This window comes from Durio zibethinus, chromosome 12, assembly GCF_047325235.1.
Source record: "Durio zibethinus cultivar Kanyao isolate XHJ-2024 chromosome 12, ASM4732523v1, whole genome shotgun sequence".
Classification (NCBI taxonomy): domain Eukaryota; kingdom Viridiplantae; phylum Streptophyta; class Magnoliopsida; order Malvales; family Malvaceae; genus Durio; species Durio zibethinus.
The window spans coordinates 7,064,606-7,077,689 of NC_143173.1; the positions used below are offsets into that span (position 1 = coordinate 7,064,606).

Sequence of the window (13,084 nt, forward strand, 5' to 3'; positions counted from 1 at the left end):
GTGGATGGAAAGTAAATTTTTTAACACAAAAATAACTTTTAAAATGACATAATAAGTTGATGTGAACATAGATAAAATTTCTGAGAAGGCCCATGAGGTATTTCATGTTCACATGGATAAATTTTGTAAATTTTAATGTGTTTTATTTTTTTTATTGTTAATTATTATTTATTATTATAAATTTATTATCATATATTATTTTTATGTAAATTTTAAGATGTTTTATTTTTTTCATTGTTAATTATTACTTATTATTATAAATTTGTTATGATATATTATTTTTACATTATTGTGTTGCTTCACACTCAATACTATAATGCTGCTGATAAAGACCTTGACAAAGATGGGTTCATGTGTCTCTAACAATGGAATGACTGACTATCAGATGAAAACTGGTGGGCTCTTTTCGTGTTGACCACGACGATAGGGCCACTGTGCTCCATTGCTCTCTCTCCCACTATTGCTTAGTTTACTTGGAGCCCTAGCATCAGCATTTTCATACTTTCTTTCAAGGAACAAAACGAAAACTGCTCGATTCTCTAAGAAAGAGAGAACAAAACTAAGCTTCGAGAGAACCACCATGGCCACCGATTCCATTTCCACTCAGCTCTGCTTCTAGGGAACGAAAACTATTAGATTCTCCCAGAAAGAGAAATAACAAAACCATGCCTTTGGAGAGCCACCATGTTGAACGATTCCAATTCCACTCAGCTCCGTCCCTAAATGCTCGATGACATTTTGGGCCTTAACTTGGACCAATTAAAAATCCTCATCTTTCAACTAATTTCCAAGGACGAAGACTAGGTTTCCTGAGCCAAATCTCTCTTCTCTCTCGCTAGAAGGTTTTCGCCTTAATTCATTATCACTCGCTCTCTCTCGACTTCTCTCATCTTCTCTCCCTAAGCTCAGTACCCAAGCCGCCTTACATCTTGACGAAATTTTCACCTTCCACATTTTCTTCCTGGACGAAGCCACACTTGATACCTTCAAATCAGCCCTTCTATCTGCTTTCAAAAATGAATTGTTAAAATTAAATGTTGATAACCTCTTCCAAACCATCTTTGACTTTCACACCACTGGCAGATGGCCGGAGCTATTGCCGTTCCTGTTTAAATCTGTGAATTCTCAAAGTACCAATCTTCAAGAATACGTGCTTTTGGTTTTTAAGAGGTTGGCTCAAAAGTTAGATGGCAATGCCGCCCTAATTCCTTATTTAAACACTTTCCAAGAAAATTTTGAAGTATCTTAGGGTAATTGTTTGAGTTGGGATGTTAACATTGCTGCTTTGGATGCTTCAATCAGTTTTGTTTAGTTTATTCCAAATCAGAATGATCTTAATAGGTTTAATTATTTATTGCGATTGATGATGAACACTTTGACTGAGGGTCTGAATTCAGGATTAGAATCACAGACGAAGGATTCTTTGCAGTTGTTAATTAAGTTAGCAAAAACTAACCCAGTGTTTTTTAAGATGCAATTAGAGAAAGTATTGCGTTTGATGTTGAAGACCACAGTTGATGATAGTTTAGAGGTACACATTAGACATTTGGTAATTGAATACATTTGGTAATTGGATTCCTAATGGCATTGGTGGAGAAGGCTCTAAGAATGATAAGCAAGGAGCCACGATTTATAAAAAAGTTGTTTGATGAGTTCATGTATATGTTATTTGATGTTGAGAATGTGGATGAGGATGCGTATAGGGTTGACAATTTTTAGGGGACAAGCGATTATACACTAGCTAAAAAAATATTTGAGTAAGTTGTCTGTTTTGTTAGGTGAAAAGACGATCTTTCAGTGGGTTATACACTTGTTTTCACATTTGTTGGGTATTTCCATATGGCAACAGTGGCATGCTAGTCTCATTGCTATTCCAAAAATTGCTGAGGGCTATTTTGAGGTTTGAAGTTACATTTGTAATTGATTTGATCATATTTAATGTTCTATATCAGTTTATTGCAGATCGGCAATTTATTTCGCTTGTTATTATCGTAGAGTTCATGGTATATGTTTTGCTCTTAATTAATTAAATTTAAGACTTGCTTCATTTGTTAATTATTATTGGTTGGATGAGAAAGTTTATTTTGATAAGATTGCTAACATGTTTTATTCACTTCAAAGGTTTGAAATTGCAATAATTAATTTGATTGGATTTGATACATATATACAATATATATATATATATATATATACATTGTTTATTCTAGATGAGCATTTATGCATTTCTTGTATTTGATGTAAAATAGTTTCTCTGTTGTTAATCTGATAAAGAATTCCTTTAGACATGCTTATTGGTTTCGAGGTAGAGCTAATTATGAGAAGATTGCTTTTCTGTTTCATTTACTTCCAAATAAGTTTCGCTTATGTTTTTACCTTGTTTGTGCAGATGATGCTAGAAAATTTGGAAGAGGTAGTGCCAATGGTTTTGGAGTTAGTAAATGATTCCCATCCTTGGGTTCAATTGGCAGCTATTAATGCTATTAAATAGTTGCTTGTGGCCTTATGTCCGAAGTTGCAATACTGATATCATGAGATAGTTGTAATCACATTAGTTGAAGTCATGAATGATGACCTAAGTCCTAAACTATAGGTTTGTGCTCCCATTAGCATTTGATAAGCTTTTACCATTGTTACTATTGAGTTTCCTCTCTATTATTTTCTTTACTGTTAATTTGTTGCATTTCTATATTTATATATGGTTATCAACTTTCTACTATGGGGAAAATGCTTGGTTGTTATATTTTATTGTATTTGTCTTCTTTATGCTATTGCATATGCATTCAATGATAGTTAGACGTTAGCTTTTCATACTTACCAATTATTAATTTTTCATTCACACCAATTAGTTGATGCTATTTGTTTTCTAACACTCATGTAATTTGCAAATACATAATCAAGATATTATGCAATAACATTTGGATTTTCTTAAAATTGTTCATGCAATCTTTAAATATTTGATCCTTTCCTTGGGTTAGGATTTAGGATTCAGCCAGTTAGGGATATTAGATGGAACACTTGAAAATAGACAAAGGAAGAGAAATATTATTGTTTACATGTTAATTTGATGTGGTGTAAGAGATGTAGATGGTGAGAATTACTAAGAGAATAATTATCATTACAGGCACTGGTTATTTTACATACATATAAGGCAAAATTAAAGTGAATTTTCTTATAGATTCGAGTTATGTTCTCGATTGTGCTATCCTAGAATGAATAGTGATAAAGTGTATTCACTTCTGACACCATAAGTTAATTATGGGAGTCTCCAACAACTATCCAAAACTAGTAAACATGCCTTACTAGTTAATTACTTGTTTCTATTTTGGTTTTTTCTTCTTTTCATTTTCTAATCAAAATTGTTTAGGATAAGTTAAGCATTGAAATAACCAAATTGGTGAATGTATTAGTTACAGATCTAATAATATAGTATGTAAAAAAAAGTTTAAACAATGTCATAGAAAATATACTACTGAAGTTTGAAGTGTTTACTCACCTATTCCTCCCTTTGCCAACATGAAGAAGAATCAAAATTTCAATTTTTAAGGTCTTTATTGATGCACAATGTTTGGTAAATGTTCTTCATAAGTAATTATGTGTTCTAGAAGCAATAGCATGGTATCTTATAGTGATTCATCATTTTATCTTATTTCTTCATTTAGTTGTTTGTAAATAGTATTTTTGTAGTCATGTTTATTGTTTCTATGGCATAGGCCCCTGCTACTTCAGCTTCAGTTTCATCAGAAATGGCAGTGAACAAATCCTAGATTTTTATGAGGAGACGATGTGATCCAAATTCCTTAAATTCGTTAGGGTATATAATCTCTTACTCGAATATGACATTTGTTTCTGAGAAATTATTTTGTTAATGAGTTATGGAAGAAAATTTTAAATTAGGGCATAAGATGCAACTATCATCAAATTTATACTCGAAACATGAGTTGTCCCTTGTACTATAGACTATACCGTTGTTTTCTTAATCTAATTACTAGCATTCTTTCTCTTTTTTAACTACTCATCTTCAGTTTTATAGCTTTGATGGTTTACTTAGTAGGGAACTTATTTGATTCATATCTGAGTTGGATTTTTTTTGCTTATTTTTTGTTCTTGCATCGTCATCTCATAAGTCGCCTCCAAATCACACTGCAAGCTCATTACGCCGATAGTGATATGGAGACATTGATGTTGTCATGGACTGCCGATGAGCTCTTTGAAGATCTTGAAAGAAGTACAGTAAAACGGCTTGAAACAATGGTAGAAGAGCAGACATTCGATTTATTTTCCTCACGAGGATGTGAAAATGTGATTAATGATGTTAAAAGTTTGCTCAAAGTGGTTCAAGGTTAAATGTAATAAATTGGAAAATTACTTAGAAGAAAGTATTATGTATTGGGAATTTAGTTATTGACTACATCAATTTAATGTAGATTTGATAATTTATACATTTTATATTATGTTCTTGTTGTATCAAATATAAAAAATTATTATGTCAAATTATTATATCAACATATAAAATATAAAATATATATTTTTACTAAATATATATAATTTTACTAAAATTTAAAGTATGTTGCTTTTTAGTGTTTTTTTTTTCTTAATTCTTGGTGTCAAGTGTTTAAAATTATCAAGAATTTTTTTATTAGCAAATTTGTAGGATGGATTTAATGTACATTAATTCAAACTGCAAGGTGAAGATAATGTTCTTCAAACATTATACTTGAAAAACACCATTTCACTGTTTTTATCCAACAATTGATTAATTAATTTAAGGCTTGGTTGAATCATTTCAATTTACCAAATTGCCATTTCGGTTAATAAATTAAGACCTATAGTATTTGCAAATGCACACAAATTAATATAATTAGTTTTAGCTAGTAATGAGTTACAGTGAACTAGTGAATAAAAAATAATAAAATTTTATGATCGTTAGTAAGATGTTTCACCCATATTTGAAAACTTTAAATATTATAAAAAAATAAAATCTTTAACTGCAATAAGTTATAATTGATAACGTAAAATTTAATTTGTTTAAATAATTATACAATATAGTATAATTTAATTTTGGTTCCCTTACATAGTCATGTTACTCACTTATCAAAATTTTATCGTGGATTCAAATTAGATTTTATTATCAGTATCTTTTTTTAAAAAAAATTAATTAAAAAATTATTTATAATATTATAATATTATTGTATTAAATTTGATATTTGACTGTTAAATGATAGAATTTTATACTAATAATTTATAGTAACAATAAAAATTATCATAAGTTAAAGCTTAACTCTAAGGATAGAAGTTTTAAAGGTCGAAAAAAAAAGCTAAAACTTTTAAAAAGAGAAACTTTTGAAGATTGAGATGGATAAAAAAATAATAACAAAATAAAAAAGAGGGGAAGACGGAATCAACTACCCACTTCATGCAAACTTGTAATTTTAAAAACTATCTCAAGATAATCATTAGCAAAATCCTTTTTTATTCAGTATTATTAGATATTAGATTTTAAAAAATCTTTAGTCAATAATTTGATAAAATATTAATTTTAATTCTAAATTATCTCAAATACATAAATATAAGTAAATAGTTGATTAATTAATTTATTTTTGACCTCTTAAAAAGCTATTCACAAGTCAAGATAGCTATTTTTCTATAAAAAATTTTAAATGAAATTAGTGAATTTCAATATTAAAAATGATTTAATAATACTTTTAACCTAAAATCTTTCAATTTATGAATTTCAATTTTAGATTAAAATTTTTAATGAATCGTTTTTAATATTGAACTTCACAAATTGCATATAAAAATTCCATTAAGTCTTGTCTCTCCTTATTTGATGAATAAACAGGATTCGCAATTACTTACAAAATAAACTCATTAAAAATTTTTTAACAACTTGGACTTTATTTATTAATCCTTATGTTTTCTTATTATTTAAATTTTGTTTTTCTTAAATGGAAAACTTCTATTTCCAATTGCATACCTCTTAGTTTGTAGCAAAATATTTAATCACCTACCCAATAGAAAATTGGGAAATCTTTACTTTCTAGTTGTTTCTGTTATTTTTCTGGGAAATTTTGACTTGCATTATATTACGTTATGGCACAAAGCAGAAGCTTTATTAGACATTGAAAGGCGCCACATCTTATAGGACAGAAACTATAGGTGCTCACAACTACACTTAAACCAACGCAACGTTCAGAGCAAAGATATACAAAGGTAGACAAATTCAAGACATGAAGTACACATGCACAAATTTACAACAATAAGAATAGAGGATGAACTGAAATGAGTTGAAGAACATGATGGACCATTAGCCGCTGCTTTCATGAAATATAGATCTAGTAATCTTCTGGATCTTCTTCATCTTCCGCACCTTCTACCCCAACTTCCTCATAGTCTTTCTTGAGAGCAGCAAGATCTTCACGGGCTTATGAGAATTCACTTACCTCCATTCCTTCACCTACGTATCAGTGAACAAATGCTCTCCTGGCATACGGGAGAAAACCTCTGCCAATCATGCATAGTGGGTGGCTGATCATACATGCTGCACGTTGTACCTTAGCGAGATCACCCACTGGTACCACAGTGGGTGGCTGATAGTTGATACCGCACTTGAAACCAGTAGGGCACCTGAAATAAAAGATGCATGACAATCATTCAGATAACAAACAGAAGGCAAAATCAATGTTTTCCCCTGGGCGAACTCTATGTAATAATGATAATCAGATTGCTTATACATAATTATTTGGAAATGAAATGTAAAAGATGTCTACCAACCAATATACTAACTGAACAGTCTGCTTAGTTTTGATGGTAGCAACAGCAGCATTGACATCCTTAGGTACAACATCTCCACAGTACATTAAACAGCATGCCATGTACTTCCCAGGCCTTGGATCACATTTAGCCATCATGCTTGATGGTTCAAAAACAGCACTTGTAATCTTAGCCTTTGTAGCTGAGATTACTGGGGCATATGATGAGAGCATAGGATGGATACAAGGATACGGCACAAGGTTAGTCTGAAACTCTGCAATGTCCAAACTCTGCGATGTCCATGTTTATGGCACCATCAAACCTCAATGAAGTGGTCAAAGAAGAGATAATTTGGGATATCAAGCGGTTCAAGTTTCAATAAGTTGGTCTTTCAATCTCTAAGGACCTCCTACAGATATCGTATATAGCTTCATTGTCAAGAAGCACAGCAACATCATCGTGTTCAAGGAGATAAAGAGTTGAGAGCATGCTATTATTACGTTCCACAACAGCAGTAGAAACCTGCACAATTGGGGATAATTGTTCAGTGAATTGCACACACATAATAGTTCAAGCATAGGGAAAAAGAAACCTGTAATTTCCCTTGAAGTCTTCAAGAAATTACCTGATGAGAAGGGTAGATGGAGAAGCCAAGTTTTGACTTCTTTCCATAATCTACAGACAAGTGCTCCAAAAGCAACGAGCCCAAACCAAAACCGGTTCCACCGCCAACAGCATTAAATTCAAAAGATCCTTGAAACCAGTGCAGTTATCAGCCAATTTTCTCACTTGGTCAAGGCAAAGATCCACAATTGCCCGACCAACTGCAGTTACAACACCAAAGAAGTTTAAGCCAGTGATCAAAACTAACAAAATTGCTAGTACTTTGGAAATGCAGAAAAGATGCTTGTACCAGTATAATGTCCTCCAGCAAAGTTATTAGCAGCATCTTCCTTGCCAGATATAAGTTGCTCCAGGTGAAAGATTTGTCTGTAAGTCCCTCCTCCAACTTCATCAATGACAGTGGACTCTAGATCAACAAATATAGCTCTTGGCACATGCTTGCCAGACCCAGTCTCATTAAAGAAGGTATTAAAATTATCGTGGCAAACACCTAAGGTGGTGTCACTGCAAGCAAACATAAATGATTTTATAGGTTCAGATCATGAAATGATAGAGGGAAAACCATAATTCAGTGATCCAATTATAAATCCCATTCTATGTTTATGTCCACTTTGATCTGAAATTTATATTAAGAAAAATAAGTAGTTTCTGGCATGCATTTGTTGCTATTAAAGTTGTACTATACGTCTGAGTATGATAAGCAAAGAGTAAGGCAAGTAGCACAAAAGAAATGACACCAACCAAAAAGAGAAAAATGCAGGGCAAGAATTATAATCAAATTGTTCAAAATCCTATACTAGGAACAATAAAGTAGAGGAAAAATTGAGAGGAAAATTATAAGAACATAACTACATAAATTTATATAATTAGGAGAATAAAGGAAAACAGAGATGCATTATATTAGAATCATTTCAACTCATAATAGATCCAGGGAAATTTTTTGAATTTCAGTACATACAATTCAGCAATGTGATCCTATCCCTGTAAGATGCTCAGTTAGAGCAAAGGAGGCAGCTAGCCATGTCAGTTCCCCAAATGGTGGAATATTAACAGAAATCCTGCACCAACACAGGAGATAGCTCTGGTGACTTCGCCATCTGAGCATAGGAAATGCATGTCAAATGGAAATTTATGTTAATAAAAAAGAATTATTTAAATTCTATACCATTCACTTCAATTCAAACCAAATACCTCATTTCCATGAAACAAAACTAACAACAAAAAACTTTCTAATGCTTCCAGTTCCAAAGAAACACCACCAGCAAAAGACAATATGATTATAAAGCAGGATGAACGAGCATTGACATTTGTTCTGCAAAGGAGAATATTATACGTTTTGCAAGGTTATCAAAACTGAATGAATGGTAAACCATTAATAGAGCCCAACACTGCTATGCCTATAGGCGCCCTAGAAGAAAAAAAAAAAAAGAAGAGGAAAACAGAAGAAAAAAGAGTACCTGCAGGCCCAAAAATTCAAAATCAGCCCTCTTCCTGAATTTAATAGGATATTTGCATGTTGCCTAATGCCTAATCAAGGAGTAAAATACTGCCTTCTATGAAGTTCATATGATGGAATTAGGGACTGCTTAGATATTTCTTAGCAACACCTACAGATTCTAAAACTTGTTTGGATTTATTGCACCAATATTGGCTGGGAAAAAATCACTCCATATTAGAACTTTGATAGTCTTCAAAGTTTCTGAACTACTGCACGAATATATTCACCCGTTGAATCACTAGACATTAGATCCACTAGCATGGCTGCTACAGACGCATTTGCAGAAAATCCTTTGTTAACCATTTCATGAAGAATTTGTACTCCCCTTGATGTGTCATTGTTTCGAAGAAATCCTGTAATCATCACATTATAACAGCAACTATCCGGCATGCAACCATCCAATTCCATTTTACTAAACAGTTCATATGCTTCATTCTGCAGCCCTTCTTTACAAAGTCCTCTGATCATTATACTATATGTGTAAACATTAGGGTGTATCCCTTTGACTTTGAGTGCACAAAATAATTTCCTTGCAACTTTAAGCTGCCCAACTTGACACAAGCCATCAATTAAGATAGAATAGTGGACAATATTAGGTTCTAACCCACTATTCTGCATTACATGAAAAAGTCTCAATGCCTCATGAATATGACCACGCTTGCATAAGCCATCCAACAAAGTAGAGTAAGTGATCACGTCTGGAACTAGGCCACGAGCACTCATTTCTTTGAAAAGTTCTTGTGCAGCTGCAAGTCTCCCAACCTGTGACATGCCACCTATAAGACTGCTGTAAGTAACAACATCAGGGATTAATCCATTTCGAGTCATTTCATGAAAGAGTTCCATTGCCTCATCAATCCTTTTAGCTTTACAATATCCATTGATAATGATGCTGTAAGTAAATACATCAGGTACACAACCCTTGTTAGTTATTGAATTGAATAATTTTCTAGCTGCATCCATTTCACCTTGCAAACAGTATCCATCAAGCAATGAATTATAAGTAACTATATCAGGCTCAACTCCTTGTTGAATCATTCTTTCAAAAATATTTTGAGCCTCTAAAACCCTACCCTCTTTACAAAGGGCATCAACCACAATATTATATGTGATGACATCAGGTTTGCAGTTGTTTGCCATCATTTCATTCAATAATCTTGTAACCTCCTTCCACTGACATGAGTTACACATAGCATGAATTAAGGAACTATAAGTGACAACATTAGGTGGAATGCCTTTACCTCTCATTTCTGAGAAAAGCTTCAAAGCCTCGGTTACACGCTTGTCCTTACAAAGGCTGCCGATGACAGTGCTGTATGTTGCAATGTCAGGTGCAAAACCTATTTCTTCCATAGTCCTTAGCAATAGACTAGCCCGAGTAGTGTCACCTATTTTACAAAGACCATTTAATATGATATTATAAGTGATGAAATCAGGCTGATACCCTTCTCGAACCATGTCATCAAACAACCTCACAGCTTGAGCTACTTTACCTCCAATGCAAAGTCCATTGATCAAAGTGGAGAGTGTTATAGTATTTGATTCAATGCCCAACTTCAACATCTTCCCAAAAACCGAAAACCCAAAATCCACACGATGCAAGCGGCAAAAAGAATTTACCAAAATGCTGAGAGTATAAACATCAGGATTAATTCCTAGTAATTCCATTTTTCTCAACAGAGTAACCGCAGTTTCATAATACTTCATTCTAACAATGGCCCCTAATAATTGATTAAATTCCACAATAGAAGGACGTGGATGCATATGTAGCATCTGATCAAACTTGTTTAAGGCACCATCAATTTGATCAAACACATACTTGGGTTTCTTCTTGCAATGGGTAGTGGAGAAATAAGAGATTTGGGAATAAAAGAAAGAAGTGGCAGATCTAGGGTTACCCGATCCCAATTGTCGAAGATGATCAAAGGCAGAAGAAAAAGAAGAGAGAGAAGAGCTTCTCCAACCCCTCATCATCATCATCGTCATCAAAAAAACAAACCGAAAGCTCCAATTCTTCTTCCTTCAGCTGCTTCGTTGTCAGGTGAGACACCCACGCACCGCGCTCAAATGATAAATTGCTGTCAAAAGTCCAAACTTGATTTCGGATGCACGCCTAATTGATGCGCTCAATTTAAACCATTACCTGTTTCTAAAGTCGGGATCCGATTTAGGATCGGTAACCCGATCCGTTCTCGATCAATTTTGATTCGATTCAATTCGATCACTTAAAATTGAATTTTTATTTTTAAAAATCAGATTTCAGATCGAATCAAATTCGAGTTTTAAGTAAATTCGATCCGATCTGATATTTATATAAAAATTAATTTTTTAATTATTTATTTAATTTTTTTATTTATATATATTTATATAATTATATATTTAAATATTTATATTTAAAAAATAATATTTTATATTTTAAAAAAATAATATTTTATTAATTTCAAGTCGAGTCAGATCGGATATAAGTTATACAATATCGAGTCGGTGTCGAGTATAAAAAAATAAAAAAAAATTTTGATCAGATCGAGTTCGAATTTGATAGATACAAAAATCGAATTGAGTTTGAGACAAACAAAAATTTATCCGATTTAATCCGTTGCCAACCCTAATCAGATCTAGTTAATTTAGGGCTGCTTAGGATCTATCATTCAAAATCTTATCTATCCCAACTCGGATAATTAGGTTAAATTTGAAAATTATATATGTTGAGATTGAAAATAATAAAAAAGGTCATATTAAGTAAGAAGTAATAGAATTAAAATCAATATTAAAATATATGTTTAAATTTAAAACAATGCTTATAAGATAAGTTACAATAAAAAATAATTATTAAGGATTTTAAATTAAAAATATAATAATAAATTAATTTATATATATTTTAATGTTTTTAACATTTAAAATTTTGAAAACTTATTGAATCAAAATATTGATATATATTAAATTATATTAAAATAGTAATTAAGATCAAATATAATATTAGAATAAATAATTTAATGAAACTCTTGAAGCTAATTATATTTTTCTACATTTTTTCTTAAACATTTATGTTTACTTTTTCATATTTTGTGAAGTATAAAGTTAAAATTTTTAAAAGCATTTATTTTTCTCTTTTATAAGTGTTGATGATATGTTTATTAACTTTAACTTCCAGACAACTACATTAAATTTTCTTTTTCAATAATCACTTTAATTTCTAAAATAGGTTTTATGTTTCATAATACTAATAGAAATGGTGATTGATAAATTTACTTACAAGTATTAAGTGGCGATATCATAAGCAATAATACTATCTCACAGTTTTATATGCACCAATTTTATACAAAGAATGATTCACAAGTAGATATTTTATTACTTTATTTTAATGCTTATTTATATTTTTCTCTTTCAAAATATATAAAACTTATTGTTTCCAATACTGAGTGCTAACAGAGAATAGATACATATGCAAGTACTTTGCATGAGATCTTTTACCAACATATATCTAGATTAACATTTAATTGCATTCTTTACTTTTAATATAATATTATATATATATGATATCTTTTGAATATTTTATTCTTCTTCACATATTATTTTTCGTATTTTTAAACTTTGTTAAATTTTTAATAAAAAATTTAATTTTATAATGATTTGGTCTTTTAATTATATTATATGTATTTTACATATATTTTGAATATATAAATAATTAAAAAACATTAATTTATGTGTTTACACACATTTAAATAATTAAAGACAATTAATGTAATGTACGAGTAATAAACTAGTTTATTATATTTCATTTTTTATATAACTTTTTATTTTTTTTCAACTCTAACTACAAAAATTCTTTTAAAAATTTATTTTTTTATTTTTCATCTTATTAGTATTATCTAAACATTTTTTACAAATATAATGACATGTATATTGCATTTTTTTTCATGTTTATTCTATCCTAATATCATTATTTCATTATTATAGTTATTTTTTTTAATCTCATTAAATTTTAATATTCAAAATTTCTTTATAAAAATATTTCTTCATACAATTAATTCATTTTAAAACACTTTCATTTTAAATTTTTTAAAAAAAATTTAAAAACTTTTATACAAACTCACACTTAAGAACTTACATAGTTTGATATTGCATTTAATGTTACATCTTATTTGTCTTGGCTAGCTTAGCTTGTGGCTCATATGCCTTCTTTTTTAAAGGAGTTTTGCCTTAAAAAGATCA

At 30.8% G+C, this 13,084-nt stretch overlaps 1 protein-coding gene and 1 pseudogene across 9 annotated transcripts; both read right to left on the reverse strand.

Moving 5' to 3' along the window:
• Window positions 1–6,088: 6,088 nt before the first annotated feature.
• Window positions 6,089–8,471, reverse strand: LOC111296401 (tubulin alpha-5 chain-like; annotated as a pseudogene). Its single transcript, XR_016326326.1, has 5 exons — window positions 8,443–8,471; window positions 7,664–7,878; window positions 7,376–7,574; window positions 6,772–7,272; window positions 6,089–6,624 (listed from the first exon to the last, which is right to left on the reverse strand). The product of XR_016326326.1 is annotated as a tubulin alpha-5 chain-like (transcript).
• Window positions 6,089–10,975, reverse strand: LOC111297483 (uncharacterized). Of its 8 annotated transcripts, XM_089769266.1 has the most exons (8): window positions 10,771–10,867; window positions 8,832–10,499; window positions 8,566–8,686; window positions 8,333–8,471; window positions 7,664–7,878; window positions 7,376–7,574; window positions 6,772–7,272; window positions 6,089–6,624 (listed from the first exon to the last, which is right to left on the reverse strand). In XM_089769266.1, exon 2 carries the CDS (start codon window positions 10,433–10,435, stop codon window positions 9,065–9,067), a length of 1,371 nt encoding a protein of 456 aa, XP_089625392.1. In that variant the 5' UTR covers window positions 10,436–10,499; window positions 10,771–10,867; the 3' UTR covers window positions 6,089–6,624; window positions 6,772–7,272; window positions 7,376–7,574; window positions 7,664–7,878; window positions 8,333–8,471; window positions 8,566–8,686; window positions 8,832–9,064. The 8 variants fall into 8 exon arrangements, with proteins under 8 accessions (XP_089625392.1, XP_089625391.1, XP_089625388.1 ...); XM_089769265.1 differs by lacking the exon at window positions 8,566–8,686 and having other exon boundaries at window positions 8,333–8,432; window positions 8,832–10,260; window positions 10,366–10,975; XM_089769262.1 differs by having other exon boundaries at window positions 8,333–8,432; window positions 8,832–10,975.
• Window positions 10,976–13,084: the final 2,109 nt, after the last annotated feature.

Excerpts from the sequence above, each read along its gene's own strand:
- LOC111297483 (XM_089769260.1), bottom strand. The coding sequence starts at position 10,858 with ATGACGATGATGATGATGAGGGGTTGGAGAAGCTCTTCTCTCTCTTCT.